At 35.8% G+C, this 26,526-nt stretch overlaps 1 protein-coding gene across 1 annotated transcript in view; it reads left to right on the top strand.

The window, feature by feature from the left end:
• FSTL5 (follistatin like 5) overlaps positions 1–26,526 on the top strand; it is a 246,145-nt gene that overhangs the window by 62,195 nt on the left and 157,424 nt on the right. Inside the window, exon 4 of the mRNA XM_009904567.2 lies at positions 11,583–11,831. Coding sequence (XP_009902869.1) covers positions 11,583–11,831 — 249 coding nt within the window. The remainder of the gene's footprint in view (positions 1–11,582; positions 11,832–26,526) is intronic.

Raw genomic sequence — 26,526 nt, 5'->3', positions numbered from 1 at the left:
CAAGAATGCAGCTCACTCCCTCTACTTTCAGATCAGTGTAGGTCCAGTAATCTAGCAAGGGTTATTCATGAGATCTCTGTTAATAACAGTACTGTAAAATGACATTTTCTTGATCTCAGTAAACAGAAACTGATCTAGGCACAAAAAAGACACACCGTGATGTGATAGTTTTAGTCTGCGCCTAGTAAATTTTCCACAAATCTTGAGCAGAAAGTAGTAGAATGTAAATAAGTTACTCTTGGATGTAAAAAGGAAAATAATGATAAGGTCTAAATAATCCCACTGGTCTGACTACTAACATAAAGTTAGTATGTATAAGCAAACTCTCCCTCTTTTCTGCTTCCTTCGCTCTAACAGCTACTGGCTTCTGCTGGCTTTGCTGTCCTTGAATGCATTCTTCTTGTGGTTAAGTACTAACGAGCGACTCTCTACTCTTTTCTCCTTTCTTCTCTTGTCCCATGTGCAGGGGGGAGGGGAGCAGGGAGGGGGGAGCTGTTGGTAGCATCCTGGTCTTGTCCAGGGGGCTTCTTGTGCTGTTTATAAATTGTAAATATCGGTAAATATTGTGTATTTTGTACATACTCCTTGCATTCCATATTTCTAGATTGTAGTTTTGCTTGTAAATACAGCCTCATTTGCTTTCAACTGAGCTGGTCTGGCAATTTTACGTTGGGGGGCATTTGAACCTACCACACATGACTTCTCATTTTTACTGTCTTGAAGTTAAGAAAATTCTAAAATGAAATGGTAAATAGTCCATTTATTGGGGGGGGGGGGGGGGGGGGGGGGAAGCCTCAAACAGATCAAACAGAACTCAGCCCCTGAAATTCTGCCAAGTTTAACCACTGGCACTTGGTGTGCTTTCTGTCTTGGCTGCAGGAATCAAATGGTACCAACACAATTCAGATGGTGCACTAAACACTGCTCAATTAGTTTGAATATTATGATTCACATCTATGAATATTCTGCATAACACTACATATGCAATTATCTTCTAGTTGCATTTATTCTACCAAAGCCTAAGCACAAAGATAGATTTATTTTTTTTTTTTTTAATGGCCATATAAATGTTGAGATTAATGCATGGAACAAATAGACTGTGATTTGTAGAGAGCAGCACTGTATCTGCTAACAGAAATATTTTTTAATATTCTATCATTAAAAAGTTAATAATTATTGAGTCTGTGTCCAGCCAACATGAATATATTAAACTTTGTGAATATTAAACATTCAAGGCTTTAAAAATAATTTAAAAAATATTTTTTAGCTTTATCTAATATTTTTACCCAGGAAAAACTTTTTAGATGATTTTTCCTCCAAAATTGTTTTCAGTCTTTATTTTGTTTTTGTGTCACGGTTATTGACAACATAGGAGTAATGAGAGAAAAGAGAGAATGCAATTTTATGAGGTGTTGATGTTTGATTGAATGTTTGATTCTTTTTCTTTAAGATCAGACCAGGTTCAGCCTGGAAAAACAGGTAAAGAGAAGGCCCTTAGAGGCACAAAATGCAGCTTTTCATTCATTAGTACCTAGTTGCTACAGAAACACAAAATAAGAACATGAACTTAGGAGCTTTTGTTATACCTGGTAAATCTTTACAGTTGTTAGGTGTTGTTTAAGATAATGCTTTAGGTCAGGAAGTCATAGGAGTGCTCATAGCAGGTAGAGTTGTCCAGACCATCCCAGCTCTTCCTAGATGATGGCAAGAGATTATCTGCAATGTGAAATGAAAAACTAAGCCAGATCAAAATCAATGTAATGTTGATTTAAAGAATACAAACTGCTAATCAATTAATAAGATTAAGATAAATGCAAACCATAACTAAGCAAAAACTCTAGGCAAAAAGGCTTTATACTGGATCACTTTACCGTGGCCTGACCCTTCATCAATATTTAATGCTTGTACACTAGTAAAATTAAAACTACCCTACTCAACACTGCCTCCTGATTGCATCTTGTGATGCAGATCTATAAATTCATATTCTCCATGGCCATAGATGACTCCAGTACCCTAGTCAGTATTCACCAGTTCAATCTAAGCTTTCTACTAAAGTATGGTAAGTGGTGTAGACCTAGTCTGCATATTGTTTTGTGGTTTATCTAGAATATGAACACATTCTTTGAGTTTAGATTTTGGGACCATAGATCACCAGGAAGGCTGGGATAGCAGCAGGTTTGAGTCACTTCCTCAGTATTCCTACCTCAGATGTATGATGTATGGAGCATTATAATATATTTATATTATTATAATATTATAATATTACTTCTCTAAAGAAGAGAGCTTTCCAGTTCTTGTTTCCTCAGAAAAATGTGCTTCTGAAAACAGGATATATTGGGAAAATATGCCAAAGCATTTGCTGAGGTAGAGTTATTGCCTGAAAGCTAGGCTGTTGGGCAACATGGAAAAAACTAATCACTTCACAATAACTTGCTAACAGAAGCTGAAAATACTGGAGACCTGGAGCCTGAGTAGTTATTTGATCAAAGATTTCTGGATTTTACGTTCTCCTCAAAGGAGTATTACAGCTTCAGCAGCTTAAAGTCATGAGGTTATTCCCCAAATCTAGCCTTCAATAGACTAAATTTATTTTAATCATGTTTGAATTTCCCCTTACCTAGTAACATGGATTTGATAAAAATAATTTTTAAACTGTCCTTTTTTGTATACAGTGCTTCAGTGACATTAAGGCCTTTTCTTTTTCCCACTCTGCCCCTCTCAGAGCAGTAAGTTGAAAGTGGATACAGCCAGGACAACTGATCTGAAATGACCAAAGGAATATCCCATACCATATGACGTTCGGCTGAGAAAAAGGAAGAGGAAGTGTGTGTGTGTGTGTGTGTGTGTGTAGCATTGGTGGTTAAGGCATGACCCTGTTATGTGTGCTTATTTCCAGGAGGTGGTTGGGTGTGTTCTTGCCAATAGAAATTCTGAATTTTTGGTGGGAGTGAGTAAGGAGGGTCGACGTACCACAACTCCTTAGTGACAAATCAAAATGAACACAGTCAAATTTACTAGAAGCACATGTTATTATTCAGTAAAACTGAAAACAGTTGTGATTTCCTTTTTTAGCAATTCTTGAACAGTAATAATACTGCACTTCAACCATATGGTTTAAACGCTGCTCAGTGTCTATGCTGCTTTTTCTAGTTGAGGTCCCTGCGGAAAGTAGCAGAGAGCCATCACAGCTGTTCTCTGCAGGAAGGGCTTTTTTAGTAAAAAACTGCAATAAAACAGTGTTAATATTGTATAATATCTTGTACCATGTATAACTGTATGACCTTTTTAGTGCCAGCTACTTGATCAGGGGATAACTTTAACATTTCTAACATTGTTTCATACAGTAGCATATTTAATCCCGCAAAAAGCCACATATACCTGTGAAGGAAACCATAGTCTTTTACTATACTATTAACTCAAAATTGGTAAATCTGTTCCTCATGTGAAAAGTTACCACAGAGGAGCAGTTAGTATTATTATTGCATGATACAGTAGTTATTACCTTTGTTCTTGAGACTAAATCCGAACAGCCTTTCTAATTTTCAATTAAGTAAAAGGAAAATCCAGTCAACAATTTAACTGAGACTTTTGCTTATTTTGATTATTCTTGCTGAAAGTAATCAAATTTGTTTTTAAGCAACAAGTGAGCAATACTCAGGATGTTCTGTCTGACTGAGAACTAAGCTAACCCGTTGTGATTTTCAGCAAGCTATATTACACAGTGTGGAAGGTTGTCCAAAGTATGACCTTTTCAAAACTGCTGTTGCTGTGACGCACACTTCCTGCCCTTGGTGACATTGGGTAACACGTTTGGCTGAATAGAGGACTGCCTGCTGCACTGCAACCAAAAAGCAGTGAACCATTTGAATAAAGGTCTGTGATGAGGCAAATGTGTCAATTCCAACTTTGTTTTAGAGCCTGCACTATTTGCCTCTGGTTTGACATTAAACAAATATTAAACAATTTTCAAAAGACAAAGATAAAATGTGAGAAAAAACATAAGAAAGGTATAACTGAGAATTTCACTCAAAGTAGTGGATTGCTGGCTTGTGACTGCTCAAAGGTCATTAGTCTGCATTTACAGGTAATGCTCGTATTTCAGATCTGTTCAGCTGTGTGTGTTTTCCATTCTTCTGTATAAGGCAAGAAACAGTTTTACCAATTTCACTGGTCAAATGTAAGGAGAGTGATCAATGAAGATTTTTCCAATGTTTAGGATAGTGCCAGAAGATCATCTCCTAGCAGTGAAAGAGACTTTGTTCGAACTTGGTTCCCATCAGCATATAAACAGTCCTCGTCAGGACAGAAACTTCACCTGAGGGTATCTGCAGATCCTTGGACTATAAGATTGCACACAAGACCTTTCTGTCTGTGCCCTGGGCACAGGGCCAGTGCATTATCCAGCAGCACTTTGGTGGTGAAACTGATTTGAGTCAGGCAGAGATCTGAACAAGGCACTGCTCTGGAGGAAAGGCTGTGCAATGGAGTTATTTGTTATGCTCTGGTACCAAAGCAGATGCTTAATAACCCTGTCAGTGAGCTAGGAGGTTATAGAGGCAGGAATCCACAGAAAATCTTCTCAATTGCAGGAAGAGACAGCTGAGCAGCTGCTGAGCCTCCTGGTGTGGGGTGGGAAAACCTGTGGCGAGCACTGGGCCTTGATTGGATGAGAGAACGAAAAGGGAGGGAGGGAGCCCCAGGGCAGTGGCATGAAAGCTCAGAAGAGATCAGCTAAATGAGCATGTCAAACCTCTGAAAGGTGAGAAAGATTCTGCATAATAAGCAGGTGATGTTTTTGTGTAGTGCTAGTTACAATTGTACTTTCTTGGTTTTTCTCATGTTGTGTTTTTGTTCCCTGTTTTCAATTTGATCCAACCAGAAGGGGAATAATTTGATTCTCCTCTTTTCTGGGGAAATTAAATTCTATAAAGCTGCTCAAGATAGTTGCACAGTGCTCCTGACCAACAAATACACTCTTTTGGGAGGTTCCAATACATAGCTGGGTATGCTGCACTTAAAAGTCTTGATATTACAGGATTTTCCTTCTCCTTATACTCAGTCTAGTTTTGTATATTTATTCTTTTAGAACTGACACTTTCTCCTATTTTATTCCAAATTTACCTTTACTGGAGAATAAGAAGTAATTTTATTTGAACACATGAGACATTACTTCTCCTAAGTATATGGAGCATCGCTTTTAAGGGATTTTTTGTTGTTGTTTATTTTTGTTTGTGTTTCTGAAAAACAAAAAAAAGAAACAATAGAGCAGTTGCAATGTCCGTGCTTATTTCTGTTAGTCAGTCCTCACTAAAAATGCTGAGTTCACCAGAAGATTTCAGTCGTATTCTGAGGTACAAAACCTTGCTGTACTTCTGGTCCCTCTACAAAGAGGATGGGAGGTGGAGGAGGGGGGTTTGGGCAGGGAAGAAGAGAGGAGAGGGAAGTGCAGCCAAAAAAATCATTGTATCCAGAGGCAAAGTAAAGTCTTGTACAAAGTACTCTGGCTTACTTGGTTGATGCTGGCTCAGTAAACTAACGATCAGCTATGTGTACGATTCACTGTCACTCTTGCAGGTGGAAGTGGGACTGAGGGATGTGAGCTGAAAGTGGCTGCCACTGAGAGCAGTGAGCTGCAGGTGCTCATCCTGCCTCTTCACAGATCTGGTGCTTACTTTTGTTTTTTTTCTTTCCACTCTCCTATCTTTACACCACTAGCACTGCTGATATGAATTCCTGTTCTGCCTGTATCTTTAAGAAAAGGTCCAATGAGTTGTTTTCAGTGACAGCTACAGCCTCCACAGTTATGGATAAGAGTACACTATAAGGAATTGCTTGACAGAGCTGTTAAGCTCTTTCTGGTCTGGGAATTAGAATACCTCACTCTTCAATACAAGTTTGCACTTCTGCTCTTGAAAGCCATCTGGGAGAAAGAACAATATTCTAATAAAAGTTTGTATCTGCCCCTGAAATTTTAAGAAAATACAAAATACTGTTTTAAATAAAACTTGTAGTGGTTTATATCTGAAATTATTGTCTTAAACTCTATAGTTTCAGTTCTGCTTTGTGTTTTTAAAAATCATACATTTTAGTCACTAATTTTGTTGTTGGTTGCTTGGGTGGGGTTTTTATTTTGTTGTTATTTTGGCTTTTGTTTGGTTGGTTGGGTTTTTTGGTTTGTTTTTTGTAATTGAGTATGTGCAGGCATTTAATTGTGGTTAATTAGAGTGATGTCATACATTTTTGTGCCTAGATAGTAGTTGTCTTTTCAAGTTCTTTCAGTTTCCCTCTCATCTTAACATTAAAAGGCTACAGTACAAGGCAGCAGAGTCCCTCAGACTTGTTCATTTTTGTTGGATGTGCTGTTGAACTCACCCTCAGAAAAATTCTTCTTCCACCTTTATGAATGGGATCTGTTCCAGGTGGCATTTCTCTATTTTGTCCGCAGTCGCTGTATTCAACTTATATGGCTGTGAATTGCTACTGTAATGATTTTCCTTCTGCTAAAGGACTTTACTAAATTTAATTTTCTCCTGTACCAAATTTAATTAGACAAACAAGCGGTTCTTTGTTTCTGTTAAGAGGAACGAGCTTTGGACTTTACTATTGATGTTGGGTCTTCTATTCTCAGCTTTGTTATTCTGCAGTAAAAAAAAAAGAAGCTACAATTTAATCTCTTTCAGCTATCATTTCTTGCATAGCTCCCTCTTCATCTGTGTCTTTCTGCCTCCACTATTGCATGTAGACAAAGAACTTCAAAATGTATTTGACAGCAAATTAATTTGAATTTTATTTTATTTTTCTTCTTGTGCTTAAACTGAAGCTTCTAGCTAAATCAAGGGAAAAAAGAGGGAAAATAGTTGAATGTAAAGAGCTGGTAAAGGACTTTTAATGGGGAAGACCAAGAGAGACCTTGGAGTTTAATCTTATTTTGAAAGGATTAGTTTTAAAATTAGTATTAGGATCAGATTAGGATTTTGACAGTGAGTTTTAGAGATCTGGGGGTATGTTTCCTTTATGAACTTGATGTTGTCATCCTGGGGGATGTTGTGAGGGACTGTGTCAAGGGCTTTGCAGAAATCTAATAGGTGACAAGCCAGGTTCAGCTCCAGCTGTGCCATGGCCTTTCTGACCTCATCCTTACGCAACTGGGTAGCATCCCTATACTCTTCCCAAGATACCTGTCCCTGCTTGAACTGCCTGTGCAGTTCTTTATTGACTATTAGTTTGACCAGCAGGTCTTGACTCAGCCATTCTGGTCTCCTTCCTTGCTTTATTTTTTACACCTGGGGATCATGAGCTCTTGCTCTCTATGGAAAGTGTCCTTAAAAATGTCTAAAAGCTCAGCTAAGACGGTCATCGTTTGGAATGCAGATAACTTAGTATTCAGTTGTTAAAACTTTATTGGCTGTTACAACATAGGCTTACACAACAAAAAGATGCTACAGTCTAAAATCAAGTTATGTGCTATGATAAGGAACTCTAATACAATATTTAGAGAAGACATTGGTAAGCACAGTTCAAAATCCTGTATATATTTAGTGTATTGAGATTTGTACTGTTAGCTGTGTGGAGGAACTTTATTACCATAAGCATTATGTTGACAAATTATGAACAATTTTTATTTGCTCTCACACAATCCACTCTCCATTTTTTTTCCCCTGCCCAAAATATTCCCAAAGAATATAAAGCGTGCTAAATTACTGAAGAATTATATATACCAAGAGTGCTGAATAATGAGTAATGTACATTTAGTGTCATGTTCATCAGTGTAATTACAAGCTGTTCTTGCTAGAGATCTCAAAATTTGTCAGAAAACTGCTGTTAAAATTCTACAGCTTTAAGAAAGTGTCTAGGTCTTTAATATTTATGAGCAGATGCAGTTCATGCTGAGGTCAGGCACAGTGTTAATGCCCCACCTGTGTTAATTGGAGGTGGTGATCAATCTTATTTTTTCTGATTTTTTTTTCCTTCTCCCCACTGTTCTCCCTGAGATATTTCAGCTGCATGTGAAATTTAAGACTATGCTGAACACTTACCAACATTAGGATTACAGTCTTGATTAGGTCTGCAGATCCTTTACCTGTTAAAACTAACACTTAGGTCTGTCTAACAAATATAGTCGATGAGACTAATAATGAAGCTGTGCTTACTTGCCTGTATCAACTAAGCCTTGTTATGATTGCAAAAACTATTTGCATATCTGATTGCTATTTCAAAGATTTTTTTTTGGCAACAAGCTAAGACTTACTTGAAGGTGATGCATTTTGTAAACCAAAAGGTTATGGATGTCGTATCATCGTATTTGCTTTGAGTGTTTTCCAGTTTTTTCAGCTCTGACAACAAAATGCTACTGCTTTTTATCTGCATCTAGTAAGTGTCCATTTATAAGGCGATTTGAAACATCTGGTATTTCCTTTGTTTCACTAGCTTATTCTTCTGTGAATAAGAAATCTGGTTGTTCCCTTCTTTTATGAATAATTTTCCAGAAATGTAGAGAGTAAACATAAGTATCTGTGGAAAACCTTTCCTCAGTAGTTCAGCACTTAGTGCTTTATTACTCAGATGAAAGAAAAAAAATCCAAGACAACTGCATATGCTCTGCACCTTTTGCTAATTTGATTTGATCCTCCCAACAAAGTTACCATTTTGACTTAACTGATGAAGATCAGATCCATGCATATGTATCCATTAGGTATAACATTGTTTTCTCTTGGTAGTCTTAAAATTCCTAGATTTATGGGTTATTAGCTTATTAAAAAAAACCCACACCAAAAAACCAAAACATAAAAACAAAATAAAATTCCTTGTGTCTGACCCCACTTTTTATCTCAGAGTAGCCGACCAATATTTATTGATTGGCTTACATTTTTACAATTGGGTGCACTATCAGTTCAAACTTGTGAACATTTTGTCCACTTCTTTTGAAACAGCATTTTACCTCTTTTATTTTTAAATATGCACCATAAACCACTTGAAACACTGAATAGCTGCTCCTTTTAATCAAGTACATAAGAAGATCTGCGAGTTCCTAGATTAAAAATAGCGCTGAACAGTGCTTTTTAAAGATGCTGAAGGCATTAAGAATTGCTAAACTTAAGGCAAAGACTAGGTCTGAAGAAAGAATCTTGCCACTATTGAAGTTACTGAGAATTTTACTATTTACTTCAATAGAAGAAATTGTATATGCAGTGATGCATGAGATATATGTATCATTTTGAAATAGTGGTGTAAAGTGAAGACATTTATAAACCATTTCATAACAAAGCAATGTAGATTTTCATTAGAGTGAAAATCTTGCTTGATTATTGACATGCACGATTGATATACACTCACACATTCCAGTATTATAAATATCAATATATATCATGCAAATCATTCACCCTCATGTAAAAGTGGCCATTTTGCATTCAGGCTTCAGGTTCAATTATACTGCAAAAATGAAGTCCCGAGTGGAGTCTTAAATCAGTTTCTGCTTTCACAGGAATATACAGTACAGTGCATCTTTGAGTCACCACACACCTCTCAATAATTCAGAGCAGTTATCAGATCAAGATCTTCATCTTCCAATTCAGAGAGCAGAAATAATGATGATTTATGGACATTTGCCTCGCACTGCAATCATTTATCACTTCAAAGAAGTTCTGTAATTCTGTGGTGTACGTGACCTGTACTGTAAAGTACTATTGGACATTGAAAGACTTAATTTGAGTTTAGTGGTAATAGAAGGAAATCAGATTTACATTAATTTCTGTCAGGTAGTTTCTATTGCTTATATAGAGCGATGACACTTTGGCACAAAGAGTAATATTTTTTTTAAACTTATGGGAATTTTTTAATGCTGTGTATTTCCATTTCAAGTGAGCTTGATGCATGAGCAGCTAAACCTACCATCAGTATGGTCTATACTGCTTTATCCATGTGTATAAAAATCATTGTAGTGTAGTTGTCAGATGCACAACATCTGAGGTGAACATGTAGTTGTCTGTGCTCAAATTGTTATAAAATAAGCAAGAAAAGCATTTGTCGTATTAGAGTCAAATTTCATGGTTGTGTGCTTTCTGCAGTACATTTGTTTGTAGAAATTTGTGCTGTATGAGAAAGCAAAGATTCAAAGCACTGTTGTCTTAGGTCTAATAGACCTGGTATAAGAAGAAAAAGGTAAGAATTTGCTTCTGCCACTGAAATGAAACACATACATTTCCAAGGTAGAAACAATGTCACTCAAATTATGGTATTGGCATATTAACTCTCCAGTACAGAAAATGAATCTAGTGCTACCAAATTACACGTTGCCATTTGTTAGTTCTTACAGTTTTTTTGTGAGGCAGCCAAGTATCATTCAGCTAGGCTATGAGGATAAAGAATCACAAGGAAGTTCTTGTTCATGTTCTTGTTTCTTCTGAAGAGTAGGACTGTACAGCAAGAGAATAAAATGAAGTTAGCTGTGAAGGGCAGTGTCTTTTCCACATTTGAATGCAATGATGGTGACAGAAGACCTACATAATGGAAGCATGGGTAATTGTGGTTAACAGTTCTGCAGGTGGCTTTCTCATCAATTTTTTTCTCTCCCTCACCAAGAAATTACTGTATATAGTTAATTCTATGGCAACCAAGATGGACCTTGAGCATATACTAAGGAAATATTACTGTCTGCTTCCCCTTTCACCTATAACTGACCACAATGCTTTACATGATGGCATCAGCATGGGTACAATAGAAAGCAGACAGATGGCTTTGCTAGCCTAATCTAAACACTTCCATGCTCTAGGAGCGTAAAGAAGTGGGAGTTGCATTCAGCAGAAACTCCTATACCTCTGCTGCAGCCCTCTTAAAGCTCTGTTTGTCTTCCAAATCCCATTTGTCTCATTGAAATACCATAAACTCTTTCCAGCCACCATTTGCTTGATATAGCAGTCCTCCTCTTCCACCGTGATCTGTTCAATGAAATGTCATTGGCTTTCAGCTACAGAGGTTTGTGGGGTGTGTTTTTTTCTCCATGTTAGTTAAGAGCTCTAGTTATTGTTGTGTATCAGTCTTGATGTATGAATGTTTCATCTGCCTGTTAGAGTTCAAAGAGTGTCTGGATGACACTCTTAGTCACGTGGTTTAGTTATGGGTAGCCCTGTGAGGATTACAGTGTTGGACTCAATGATCCTTGTAGGTTCCTTCCAACTGGAGATATTCTATGATTCTATGATCTAAATTCTAAAGAATGTGTTGTTCTATTATATTGCAGTAGCACACCAATCTTAAGGTGAAAACTTCAAAATGTATGTAAAAAGAAGTGATATACTATGGTTTTTTTTTCAATAAATAGTAAGTTTTGCTGTGTTATTAGATGTTACTCTTAATTGCAGTTAATCTAACAACTGACAATGAATAAAAATGCAACTAGTCATGACAATGAGATTAAATTTATTTCATTTCAGGTAGGTGTATGTTAAGCATTAGTCAAGAATGTAACAAAGGACATACCCTCACTTTTGTTTACACAATACAGTTCTTTTTTGTATCTTGCATGCAATTAAACAAAATATAATTAATATCTCAGAGCTACGTCCCCCCCTTTTTTGTATTTTTAGGGTATATGGGTCAAGATGGACGTTTTGGAACATGTGAAAACAAGTACTGTGCTCTGGGTAGGCACTGTGTTGTGAATGAGGAGACAGGCCAAGCCGAGTGTCTATGCATGGAGCACTGCAAGCCACATTACAAGCCTGTGTGTGGTTCAGATGGAGAATTCTATGAAAATCATTGTGAAGTGCACAGAGCTGCCTGTCTGAAAAAGCAAAAGATCACCATTGTACACAATGAAGATTGCTTCTTCAAAGGTAAGTGCAGACGAACAGTATCCGAAATATTACTGTCATGTATGTGTTTTCAAGCTGTTCATTTAAAGCTCCCTAGGGGCTGTACTGAGTCTACAGTGAATAAATGAATCAATTAATACAGAAAATACCTCACTCCTGAGATATCTTACAGATTTATTTCATTTTTATTGTTTTAATTTGTATGCAGTGCTCTGGACAATCACTCCTTTTTAGCCTAAAATAGTTGTCCCTTGGAAGGGGTTTTGTAAGGCTTCAAGACTTGTGCTCATATTTGGTGTTGAAGTTGATAAATAGCAACTTGTTCATGGATACATGGGTTTTCCTTGCTTTGAGTGTGGACACTTGCATATTTATGAAAATATGTCAATTTAACTACTTTTTAATCTTATGAATACTGAGATGCCAGTCTGAATGCTGAGGGAGATAAAGACTTTAAGTTTAGCATCTTCTAGTGAGCATATCAGCGATTGCAACTTGCTCTTTCCTATGTAATTTGAGCACAAGTTTCTGGAACTCTGCCAATACAGGCCTTGATTAAGCTTTTTTTATGAATGCTTTGACAGATTTGTGGCATGGTTGAAAAAGGCTGGTGGCTTTTAGGGAGTGTGGAGAAAATGATTTGAAATATGGCTCTTTTGAATAAGTTTACCTGGATTAATTCATATTCTTTTTAAAGACTGTCCTATTTTTGTTGACATTATTACATGTTGTGGATATAGTTGTATTCTTGGTAATAGCAACTAATAATAAATAGCATGGCCACAGAAAGACAGCTACTAAAACAGTTAACCCACACTCACCTTTGTAGGGAATATTAATTTAAATTACTTAACTTTTAATCAGAATTTACAAGATTCTATTCTAGTATAAGGTTGTTCAAATGGAACCAATTCTACAAGTTATCTTTTGTCAAGAGCTTAAAGAAAAAAATACAATACTTGCACAACTGGGCTTCATATAATGGTTTCTTGCTAAGCAGGAAAACTTCCAAGGTGAGGTGTCTTTCCTGCTCTGCCTCCTTCAACGTAGACGGTAACTCAGCAACTTCATCAAAACAAGTTAATGGAGAGGGACATCTAAGATACATAGATAAAAGGAGATGTGCGTGGGAATAGTATAACGGGAAATACACTTTTAAGTAATAGTAAGGTTTATATTTCTTCAAAACTATAGTGGACACTGCTTAAAATTTGTATGTCATCACAATATATGCACGTTAAATAAGCAACGTGTTCTGACATAGTGAAAAAATGACAACTATATTTTACGAATATAGCTTTTAGGGCTTGTAGGGAATGGCTTGTGTAGTGACAACAAAATGTGAATGCCTCTGTCTTGTCTTAATCACAGTATCTTTTTTAAACCTTGTCGATGCGGTATTCCAATAGAACAAATGACAGTAGCAAACACTAGCGTGTTTAAATTTATGGGCCTAATTTCAGTTCTTCAGTGTGCCATATACAATGAAAATAAATTCAGAGCATGTTTGCAATAAATTACAGTGTTTCTTTTTCATAGGGAGAAAAATGTAGAGTGATTTATTTACTGAAATGCAAAATGAGACAGTAATTTAGCTAGAAATATAATCCAAATATTGACTAAAATTTTGTTAGCTCCTCTTTATGCTTTAAAGTTACCATGTTGATTTCATATCTATTATAATGGACAACAGAATATCTGAACCATTTCAATTTCAGGCACCTAATTTAAAGGCTGGATTAGATATAAATAAGTGTTTTTCATTAGTCAGTGACCATCTTCAGAAAAGGACTAGAGTATCCAAGTGACTTGACTTGAGTTGCCATCTGAAAACTGTTATTTATGAGGTACCCAAATCTTCTAATATGAACACTACAGCCAGATACCTACAAACAGTGTAAAATATTTCAGTTTCTCTTTTCTTTCTCATCTTGTGTTGACTTCAGAGGTATTAAACAGGTGACACTGGGAATAGTTATTTTCCTTTGTTTTATATGGTGGATATGGCCCTTAGAAATTTCAATTTCTACCTGCAAAAGTTCAGCTCATTCACTGCTGCAGTACAGCACAATGATGTTGAAGTGTTGTTGCCAGTCATGACAGTTGAATGTGTTCAAACATTCAACTCCAACATTCTCCAGCATTCATTATACCTCTATGGTAAAGGAGGCAAAATATTTCGAATATTTTCATGTGATTGTTTCCTTTCAAATGGATCTTCAGAGCTAGCCACTAGTATATTGCCTTCAGTGGGACTCCAGGATAGAGAAGGTAAATTCAGTCACTGTTGATGGTGTTAGAAGGGCTCTGCCACATGTCCTCCTTGCTAGTTTAGCTGGCATCCTCTGGCACAAATGGTCTCACTTGAATGAGCTGTTTCTGCGGCCAGAAGAAATAATAATAAAAAAATTCTTAAGTTGGGAAAACAAATATTCTGAGGATTTTGTTTAGGCTTTCACAGAATTCTTTATTAAAGGCTAATCTGAGAGAGATGACTTTGACTCTTCAGAGACCTACTTAGAGGAATCCCATAGGTTAGGACTGTAGAAGACAGGGTGGGGCAGGAGGGGAGTGCAAGGGAACTGGTTAATATTCAAGCACCACTTACTCCAAGCTTAAAATTGATGCATCCCTATGAGTAAGAAATCAAGGAGGCAATAGACCTGCATTGTTGAGCAAGGAAGTTCTGGGGAAAAAAAATCCAGTGGAAGAAGGAAGTTTACAGTATGTGGGAAAAGGGACTGGCCATTTAGGGAGAATATGAGAACATTACCAGAGTATGTAGGGATGCTACAAGGAAAGCTAAGGTCAGCTTGGGGTACGATCTAGCAAATAGTGTGAGAAACAACAAGAAAGGTTTCTTCAAGAATATCAGCAAGAAAAGAAAGAATAGAAAAATGTGGGCCTCCTGTTGAATTCCCTCAGGAATCCTAGTGTCTGAAGGCAAGAGAAAAAGTCTGGAGTAAAAAGACTCTCCCTTATTTGAGGAAGAGTAGGTTAGAGAGCATTTAGGCAAGTTGGACACCCACAAAGCTGTCACTCCAGTCTTCAAAAAGGAAAGGAAGAAGGACCCAGGTAGTTACAGGGCAGTCAACCTCATATCCAGTTGGATGAGATGATCTCCAAAAATCATCTCCAACTCCTATCATTCTGAGATTCTGAACTGGCAGGCACTGGAAAGGAAAGAGGTTCAGTATGTCTACAAGATACTGTTACATGATGTGGTAGTCGGTGAAAACAATGACTATATGGTGATTGCAGATAAAGATTTTTGCTTTCTGGTTTATTGCTAAATCAGTTGATTTTCAGATCAGAAGACTGTATACTTGGTCACTTTATTGCTTTTTATTTTTTGGTAAATGTTATCTGTTCTAAGCTTTATATTTAACTCTGATGAGGTGGTGTTTTGGTTTCTGGGTTTCAAATCCTCATACTGGGTTAACTTTTTAGGTTTTTTGACTGAAGTATTTCTTCATTAATAAATTTTAAGTTTTAAACTGTTTATTTTAAGTTTAGGTTGGATTTTGGGCCTAAGATTAAAGAAGCCAAGGAATATGCCTTATTTAAAAGTGTAAGCTTATCAGAATGCACTTTAGTGTTCTGTGTCTGGAGAGGAAAATTGTATAAGCAAATGTTCTATATACCTGATTAACATTACAAAAGCAGCTAAGTAGCTAAATTTATTTAAATAATACATCCTGTAAGTGAATGATTACAGACGATCTCATACATCATGACTTCTACTTAATGTTTTGAAAATTGCTCTTTTAGATACTTACATGATGAATGGAGTTAAAGGATTGACTTGCTAAATGAAAGAGATCTTTGGTTTATGTGTTGAAACTCCATTAACATCACTGAAAACTGTCTTGCCTAAGGCATGTATGAAATCGCATTATCCTCAAAGAGCCATGAGGAGTTGATCTCCTTGGAGGTAGGAATGCTAAGGGACATGGTTTAGCACAAGACTTGGTAGAATAAGGTAATGGTTGGACTCTATGATCCTAAAGGTCTTTTCCACCCCAAACAATTCCATGATTATATATCTGAAACATTTGCTAAATGTGTTTTGAGGTAGTGGAAGTTACTATGTCAAAGCTGTAACCTCCTTCTGTACTGTCAGTCATCAGGGCATGCTGAGGGTGGAAATGAATAGATTGCTTTTTGTTCCAGTAAAAGAACTAAATATCAAATAAGGCACCAGGAGCATATTCAAAACAAACTTTGGTGTTTGTTTTGTACACAGCAGGTCTCATGACTGATAGCAACGTAGGATTTCACAAGCAGGCTTTACAAATACTATGTTTTTTCTTTTGAAAGGGGGCTGGAGGAAGTGAGTTGAATTGAAATAAATCCTAACAGTAGCCCAAATAAAAGATCTAGAAAACTGGTTTAGTCTCCCCAGTGACTGCCACAGGATTAGTTTGAAGATTTTTTGCTCAGTGAGTGTGGTCTTAGACTGCTTCCAGAAATGTTGACACATTCATTTAGAAGAAATGTCATTTATTTAATCTCATTTGATGTTCATATACTTCAAAAGCAAACATGTAAGTGTCTGTCATCTTACCAGCTTCACTGCAGGAAGTATTTTATGTGGTCTTAAATACAAATTTAGAACACTCATTATTCAATGTTGATCATTAGCTAGTATTTAAAAATAAATTTAGGCTATGTTAATCTGAATAATATCCTAGTGCAGTGGTTTCATTGCATTGTTTGGGGTTTTTTTTTTTTTTTTTTTGTTTTGGCTTTTTTTGTGTTGTGTTTGTTTTTTTTCTGTGGCTATCAGTTATCATCTCTATTGAAGTACACAAAAACATGATCATTATACTCTTTTTGAAGGCTTGGATTCCTGCAGATAGCATACACCCTTAAGGCTGCTGCTGATAAACTGCCAAGCTTCAACTACCATCCAGATACATATTCAGCATAAACTGGATTATGAGGAGAAATGTGACAAATCTTTCAGAACTGTATCAGAAGTCTAAGATTCTGCTTTATCTTTAAAAAGGCTTGAAAAAAGCATGGGAATAATTCGGCTTGTATTAAGAATTCAATGTGTGATCTACTCATGTTCACTTTAGTGTAACAGTTAACAATTTCTTAAATATGACATCATGCAGAGATTTTACATGTGTTAAACTATTAACATTAGCAATTGTACACTCAGAGTGGTAAAAATTAACTAGTAGTGGCAGGCAATTCTGCTTCCTTTTTTGTTGGAAAGGATGCTCTAACCAATAGAAAAACTGGTTCTTTTAATTGCCTTTTGAAACCATGACCCAAATTTTATCACTGTTCATGCAGTCTGCTTTCCCCACATGATTAATTTTCCAGAGTTGTATTGTTCATGAGATTTGGAAGACTGTAGGTTTTTTCCTCAAAAAATCTATGCAAAATTTGTTACAAGCAGCTGTTTAAAATTGCCCACTATTGTCTTAAATTGCCTAACTGAATAAAAATGCAAGGCCTGTGTATGTGATATCTGCTACTGAATTTGCAGAGTGAAACTGAGTGTAAGATGTTTTTAATAACATGCATATAACTTGCTTAATTTGAAACCTAAACATTCAACATACCCCGCATTCATTGATGATATTGTACCACTTTACATCTGAAGCCTAGAACTGTATTCTGTTTGTTCTCCATTGAATTAAATGTCTACTTCTAAAATGTAGAATGAGGCAGTGACAAGCCTCAAACACAACATAAATATAGGAATTTTTTTCAGTGGTTAAAGACATGCTGCAAAGTCATCTCTTATTTTCAGTAGCTGGGGCAGTGTTAATCTTCGTGTGTTAATTCCTTCAACAGTGGAATAAATATGTTAATAAGTTCTAACCTATTATGTATTCTGCATTCATTTAGTGATGAGGAATTAGTGTGTTCTAGTTAATCTCTGTACAAAACTTAATGTAGTTTAAAATTGCTTATGGGGCATAACTGCCGTTTGTTACCACACAAAGAAATGGGTTTATAGCCATCAAGGATTTTCATTGGTAGAAGAATTTTAATTTTAAAACTTTTTCTGCTTCCAGTAACAATGTTAAATCTGTTCAAAGAAGCTGCATTTATGCTGGAAGCTGCATTCTAAAGTCCCTATAAAGTCTCTGAATCAAACAAGGAACATTTAAAATGCAGATATTATTACCCAGATTGTCTGTTTTCCTAGCGTAGATGGAGACTCAGTGCCTGTTTGTGATAATAAACTTCACTTACAGACTGTATGAGCTTCAGGAATTTGAACAAGACAACATTTATTGTTTTTAGTTTGGATGTTGTAGGTTTTTTTTCCTCTCCAAGTAAATGGGAAAGAGTGCTTAAGGGGAGAACAAAAAGGGAATAGCTTTAGTGATTTTTTTTTTAGCTTAAAATGGAAACACTGTTTGCATGAGCTGTTTCACAAATGCTTACGTCTCCTACATGTTTTCCAAATATATTACAATAGTTCTTCCAGATCAGTACACCTGGATTATAGTTACTAGAAAATAAAGAACTCTCTTTCATTATCTATGGATATATTGTTCATTCTTGCTGTAAATTAAGCGGATATTAGATGGTATGTTTTTCACATATTGAATTAAGTGCCTCGTTCACATTCTTTTATTATAACAAATATTGCATAAAGTTCAAGTCTGCAGCTCACTTTGCATTTGGTTGAATAATTCAACATGTCATTTATAAAAGCAGATGATATGCAGCTATCTCTTATATCATTCCTTCCATGCAAGAGACCATGCTGGGAGAGGGACCTTGTAGCATAGGACTGATATGTTAAGAAGCTAAAGGATGAGCCAACTAAATGCCCATGTGACAGAGGGATAATTGTATACTGGTCAAGTTACTCATATCAGATCAAAGGATGTGGCCATACCTGGAGTTACTGTGACCAGATCCAGGCTCTACAATACATGAAAGATATGGATGTACTGGAGAGAGTTCAATGAAAGGCCACAAAGATGATTAAGGGACTGAAATTCCTCTTACATGAGGAAAAGCAAGGACTGTTAAGCCTGGAGAAGAGAAGGCTCAGGAGGATCTCATCAGTGTGTACAAATACCTGAGGGGAAGGTGCAAAGATGGAACTAGACTCTTTTCAGTGGTGGTCAGTGTGAGGACTAGAGACAACAGACATAAACTGAAACACAGGAGGTTGTAGCTGAACATCAAATAATACTTTTTGGTGTTGGTGGTTTTGGGTGGTTTGTTTGTTTTATTTTGTTACAGTGAGGGTTACCAGTCACTGACACAGGTTGCCTGGAGAGGTCGCAGAGTCATTTTCTTTGGTGATATTCTGCACATGGTACCAGGCAGCGAGCTCTAAGTGGCCCTTCTGGAGTAGTGGAGATGACCTCGGAAGATCTTTCAATCTCAACCATCTCTGAAAAGCATCCTGACTTACACATCCTTGACCTGGTTTAGAACTGACAGAAAGTAGTCCACAGAGCTCTGCTAGTGGTTTCCAACACTGTTAAGGATTTGGAGAGAACAGAGAAAGAAGCAGAGTTTTGGCCAAGTGTGATCAGTGTAGAGGTAGCATTAAAGTCCTTCTAGTGCCTTCCCTTCTAACCCGATCCTGCTGTTGCAACTAGGAGAATGCACATCACAGGACAGATTTTCTTTACTCTCTTCCTGCTAATTCAGTACCATCATAAAACTGTTGACATGTCAGTAAGCGTACAAGAATTGTACAAGTATGGTTCCAATAGTCTGTGCATCCTCCATTTCTGCAGTCATCTGAGCTTTAATAATTTTATTTTGGCTTATAACAACAACAAAGCATTAAGCTGATATGCATTGGTTTGTCTAAATTAAATTTTTTAAAATTTTAATTAAAATCATGTCATTAGATCTTGTGGGAAATTTGTCTGATGGAACATATTGTTGGCCTTTCAAAATCATTAGCAATTGGATAGATAGGCAAAGCATTGGCATACTATTTGTAATTCAAGTTGGCAACTGAAAAAAAACAACACAACCTAAAACAAAATAACCAAAACCCCCCAAGCAAACTGCTCCTCCCTCCTCCCCCACTTCTTTTTACAAAGACTGAAAAGATGTAGGAATTCAAGGATGAGCCTAAATTTCCTTTTCTGACTCTAGTAACTAATACTTTATCAGGAAAGTAAATTTACAATAGATGAAACATGTGAGTTTAAAGCTGCCTCTGCTTATTATTTACTCTTCCTGAGCACAGGATAGTAGAAATATTTGTGGGTTCACAGGAAACAAAAAACAGGAAAGTAGTGTTGCCTTTCTATAGTTAGTGTTTTTTTAACGTATGGACCCATAGTGGAACCTAAGAAATGGGATAAGATCCAAAGTAACTTAATCTGCATATTTGACAATACCTAGTTTAGGCAAAATTGTGTTACTTCCTGTAAATATTGTAAGCTTTTGCATATTTCTTGGAATTTACTAGAAAATGTACAATATCATTAATGTGATGTAAAAGCTGGGCTCTTCCAAATGCAAATTCTTTGTACATCACTGCCTAGATAACTTCCAGTTTTTCCCTTAGTTTCCTCTCACCTTGTGAATAGACCATGTGGTACAAAGATGACGTCCTTCCACTTCCAGGACAGCTATCTGCCTGTTTTTGTGGGGGGGTTTGTGTTTTTGGTTGGGTTTTTTTGTTTGTGGGGTTTGTTTTTTTTTTGCTTGTTTGGGGTTTGGTTTGGTTTGGTTTTTAATAATTTCTCAAAGCAACAGTATGGACAAACACAAGAAGTAACCATAAAATAATTGGCTACAAGCTCTTCTAACAGAACATGACTCAGGTTGCATACTCTCATGGTTGTCATAGACAGGCAAATAGCATAAATCAAGTAACATGATTTTGATGGACATTGTAGTATATACATACTTTTTATTACCATGACTTAGAAATTTTTATATATTAAATATGTTAGCTTAGTTTTAAAATCATAAGACATTTAGTTATATCACTGTAATAGAAAATATTGCAAGCAGAAGATGGTATTTGGAAACTTGGCAGAGACGTATAATGTGTGGAGTAATAGAATGACAGCCTTTTGTTTATTTGATATGGAACTGCTGATGCCCTGCAATACTCCTTTTAGCATAAACTGTAATTAAAAGAGAACATATTATCAAAATAAGGGATAGACTTTGTCCTGAGATAATACAGACCTGACTATTACCAAAATTTATATTGAGTGGCCCAAAAAATCCTGCAGCTGAAGTAGACTTTGAAAGATGAATTTTAGGAATTCAAAATAATTAATTCTTTTATAAGTTTAATTATCTCTCTGAATCTAAACTTATCCCTTTTGCTGTCTTTGTAATCGCAAGAGTTTTTCTGCTGATACTAAAAATAATTTATGTCTCTAAAAATTATTTTATTTGAAGGTTTTACATCTCATTAAGACACTAGATTGCTTAACAACCACCCGAGGTATTTGTGATTAGAAAATGTTTCTACTGGTATTTGCTTTAGCAAATGTGCTCTTCCTCATACTGAAGCATGGAGTAAATGAAATTTGATAAATTAGACAATGAAATCTAATTAGATCCTTTAGTTTTCTGTTTATCTGGAATGATAACATAAAGTTGTTGAAAGCAAACAACAGAAATAAAGGAAAACAGATTATAGCAAAAATGGGTTGAAGTGTAGCCCAAAGAAATAGGCTTAAATAATATCAAGTTTCCACTTGGTAAGAATGGTGGTTTATTTTTTTGCTTTTACTTGTATTGGCTTTGGGTGCAATTAAATCCTGAACTATGTACTGCCAGGAAAGTTTGTCTCCCTCAGGGCTGGAACAGAGGAACAGATGGTGGATTTTTATTTTTTGTTCATTCCACCATTTAGAGACCAAGACTGCTGAATCTCTAGAAGAAAAAGTGGTTTTGCCAAAGAAAACTGCTGATGTCAGCCTTAAAGTAGCAGAGTTTTTAGCTGTATTCTCTACAGAGTTATTACTAAGTCTTCTGGTAAGCATGCTGTATACTGAAGCTTTTGTATTAGCAGTGTTTTAATACAGGTATATCTGTCTAATAATGTTAGTTGTACAGAATAGAAAAGATGCTACTGACTACTAAAATTGAAAGTTATTATTTCTTATTCAGCCTTTGTTTGAGAAGATATTTCACTGTGCAAGGAGGAACCTATGAATTTAGCATTTCCCAGGCATCACTCTTCATTTAAAGAACAATCTAAATACACAGAGAATCTTAACTGAACTATTGCTAAGAACAAGGAATTTACTTGGATTTATGATTAATCCCACCTGGAAAATGAGAAGCATGCCTGGAATCTAATAAAACTGCAAGTCTTGTATATCAGTAAAAATATATGAAAGAGAAAAATATCTTTGCAGTATTAGATACCAGTTATGGTCATGAAGTTATTAGTTCTCCTAAATGCAGGACAACCCAATGGATTATTTCTTTATTTCCTATTCTGGTTTCTCTTTGATAAAGGCCCTTGCCATTTAAATGGAATACAAGGACTTTTATTGATCTCTAATGATTGAAACTATAGTTGTATAATCATCATTTTAGAATATGAGCTCAGTGTGCTTTTACATTTGCTGGCATTTTATCACAATTGTAGAAGCACCTTAAGTGTATTTGCTTAAGCAGATGGTGTATGGCCACACTGGGAATATATCCATCTTTTTTTACTGTATGATGAAGTTTTAAAGCAGATATTTCAACTACAGTGGTTGGAAAAACACACTTTTGTAATAAACCTTGTAGGGGGGGAAATGGCAGAAGATTTTTCAAGTCCCTAGTAATATGAAATCATTATGTAATAAGTACCTGAGAAGTGACATGCTGTATGTAAGAATGCTAATACTATCTTTACAATATTTTTAAATAGAATACTTTTAAAGGAAAATAGAAGTTGTGTTCTTCAGATTTTTTTCTATAGAAAAACCCCTCAGTACTAAGGATTACTGAGGGGAAAACCCCTCCTACTTGATAAGGAGGTTTCTCTGACACTATCACTTGACATTCTTATTTCTGTGGATGGGGCCAGTCTGTGGTGTCCATTTTTCATACTTGTTTCCAGTATCTGGTTATATTGACTAAAAAGGGTTGTTTCCTTGAACAATGCTGTTATTTAGATGATCAAAGGATTGGAACTTCAGGATGTCTTGTGGGATGTGTTTTTCAGTCTAATACTTGCTATTTTCCAGACTTGTATACAAGCGCTTTACTAAGTGTTCTTGACCTTGAAGTGAAAGAAGTTCTTTAACTGAAAAGTGAGTGGTGGCATAGATAAATTCCTAATTTTGTGCTTGGTTTTGTTAAACTCTTATTTTGACAAAGAGAATGGAGCACTGAAATTGTAATTTGCCAGCACAGACATATTTTGCAGAGTTTGATTGACGAATGGTTCAGTATTTGCAATGTTTAAATGCTCTTTTGTACTGTATAATTTAAGGAGTTGAACTTTTGGGGCAGAAGGTTGAACAGAATATTGTTATTTCTAAAATTCAGAGGAGAAATCAGAGAATAAGGGAACTTAATTCTTTCTCTCTAGTGAGAAAAAAAAAGCATACATAAGGTTACAAGTAAAGGTTAAATACTATCATTTTAATATATGACCCTTTTTATTTGCTCATTGGACTACAGGGCGGGGAGGAGGAGGCTTACTTCACAAGAAGTTGAATGCAAAATTTGTGGTAATTACTTGTGCATATGAAAATTAACAGGAATGTTCACTGAAAATTCTTCCCCTGCCACTTTGGAAAAAAAGAAAAAAAAAAGTAAACATGATAATTTTAAAAATTGTAATACTGTCAGAAAAGAGGTGAACAAAGATTTTCTGTATATAGAATTGAATAAATGCAGCACTACAAAGTCATAGTGATTAAGCCATACCACATGTGTAATGAGGCCTAATAACTCTCCAGAAATGCTGTTAACTTCAGTTTATTTACCATATTTATTTGTAAGATAATTCATTATAAAAAAACGAAAAAATACTGTTCACAAAACCCCCTCCAAATAAAAGGTAAGTATTTTCAGTTGAGAGATCCATCTCTTTATTGAGCAAGCTATTGCACAGGCGATATAATGCAGCCACAGTTTTGATGAATCAAAGAAGTTCTTTTTGTGAAGTTAGAAACACAAGTTTTGGTAGAAAGAGTTTAGAAGGAACAAATTCTATTTTCTCTTCTAATTTAAGGTTCCTGTTTTACCTCTTACTTTGTGGTATGCTGCTATGTGTTACCTGATCATGGGGGTGTTGTTGTGTGTGATTTTTTTATTTGCCCCCCTTGTTTTTTATATTATTTGCAACAATTTTTTTTTTTATTCTTTTATGTTGGGGAAGAAAATAAAAGCAAACTCAAAGCTGGGAAAAGGCTGAGAAACTAAGATACTAAAATGGAAATAAGAGTAGAGACATAGTCCTTTGAGAAACTCAAAAAACAAAAGACCAAACCCAATCCCAAACAAGCAAAAATAATGGCAGCCCCCAAATGAATAAAGCAAGAACAGGAATTTGGAATTCCCATCAAGACAGATTATAAAACATATAGCCTACAGGTATTTCAGTATTTTCCTTGGCATAAAAATGTTGGATGCTTCAGTCTGTGAATTGACTGACTGGGTACTGACCTTGTCCTCTGAAATCTGTCACACTCATGAGATCAGCAATACTCAGGAATGCCAGAAAGTAGCCCAGAATGAGCCACTGATATTAGTTTAAAGATGGTTTATCTGAAAAACAAATAACTGGACTAAAAAGCATCCTAGAATAAGAGGTCTTACAGTAGCACAGGTATTCACAGGCTGTGATAGTTATCACCTCATTGAACTTTTTCTTGATAGAAAAATTTGAGCTGTGTTAATGATGCTCTCTGAAAGCTGAAAGTCGACAGTTACCCCTTGCTAATGTTTGCAGTTCTGTTTTGTTTGTTTTCAAAATATCTTTTCATAGTAGCAGTGGAAACCTCATGGATGACTTTTAGCATTTTAAATGCTTCTAAATTGTTACTCTGGGAATATTGTCTCAGGCCTTGGAAATGCTGACTCTGTTAAAATTGCCAGCAAAATGAATTGTGTTCTTCATGTGCTTATTGGTAATTGAGAAACAGTCAATGTTAGTTCTTTTGTTCAATGTTAGTTCTTTTCAGATTCAGGTAGAGGTAATACTAGTTTCTGAAGGAACAGGGATTGAGAGTTCCTGAGGAATGCCATTTCCTATTAACAGACTCTATAGGTCTTAATTCATAAAAAAAGAAAGTCTACTAGTGTATTTCAAAGGTTTTCTTCCCTGGTAGACTGTCCTAAGTGTAAGAATATTCCTCCCTGAATGACTTGACGGGATTTATTTTCTGTCCTCAAGAGCATGCACTTTCGTTGTTGAAACCACCATCTTCCTTTACATTGACTTCATTGAGTCTGGGAATTTTATTTTCTGCTTTGTTCTGCATTTTCAAAACTGCATCAGTGAGTTATTTTCCTCTTGTACATGGCATGTGTGACAGTTGAGACAAATTGCTATTGTCTCATTTTGGTGTTTAGTATTCCAGTTTTCCTTGGTCATTCTTGAAGTGTCTTTGGTCAAGGATTTTCCTAAGGTTGAACTTTAATTTCTCATTTCCATCAGAGTCTCAAGGAAATTGCACTGCACTGGGATTTCAACAGTGAGCTCATTTTTATTGTGTAAATACTGAAGTTTTATTCTGAATTTTTCTTCATAGTGTGGCTGAAGCCCAGGTTATCTAATCAGTTTCTTTGTCAGTGTCTAGAGCTGCCTGGTGAAGAAAATTCTTAGTTCATAAGGCAAGCTACCCCTCTCAGGTTATTGTTTGTATGTATATTTATGTATGTGTATATATACAGGCATATAATACTAAATGTATATTTATGTGTTTGTACATATGGATATGTTTACAAAGCACCTTGGCTGTGAAAATGTGACTGTATAGGAAGATAATTTACCTTTGCTAACTGTGCCTAATTTATTCTTTTAATCCAGAATAACTATATAATCAGAAGAAAGTGATAGTAATTATCCAGTGATCAATGAATATGCACTTTCACAGTTCTTTGGATGAGATGGGGAGGTGAGAGATATAAACATCATGAGGAAACAACAACTTGTTAAAGGATTCTGAAAGTTCTCTATAAAAACAAAACGCTCAAAAGCCAATACCCTAAAAATAAAACAAACAAAAACCCCAAACAAAAAGAAATCCACTTAAGAAAACCTTGAAAACCAAACCAATGAGTTTCAGCTTTAGTACAAAACCCAAAAAAACCCCACACAAATATATACACCATTTCCTTTTGGTGGATTCCCATGTTACACACAAGCTTAAATCCAAATGAAGGATTTATTTAAGGGATCCTTGATGTTCTTCCTTTTGCTGCTGAGATGTCATTTCCATCTCTTTATTTCAAATCTCTGCAGGGAATATTTTCATCAGTATGAACATATATGACCAGTTTAGATTTGCTTATGGCAAAAAGTTTGTTGATTGCCTGATAATCATTTCTGCTGACAATAAAAATTGGTCTGCTCTGGGCAGCATTTTAAAATGTTTTGGCAACCTGACTTTCTCAACTTGTAGTAAGATGCAGGGAAGGAAATCAAATAGCTTGGGGATGTATTTCAAAGTACAGACATCTAATAGCATTTTAACTCCATTTACAGGCAATATCATCATTTCCTTTCTTCATACAAAAGACACCTTTTAAAGGTAGATTCCTATAAATTGAACTGTTCTATTTC

The sequence above is a fragment of the Dryobates pubescens genome, chromosome 1 (genome assembly GCF_014839835.1).
Source record: "Dryobates pubescens isolate bDryPub1 chromosome 1, bDryPub1.pri, whole genome shotgun sequence".
In the NCBI taxonomy this organism is placed as follows: Eukaryota; Metazoa; Chordata; class Aves; order Piciformes; family Picidae; genus Dryobates; species Dryobates pubescens.
This window is presented reverse-complemented; position numbering and strand designations above follow the sequence as displayed.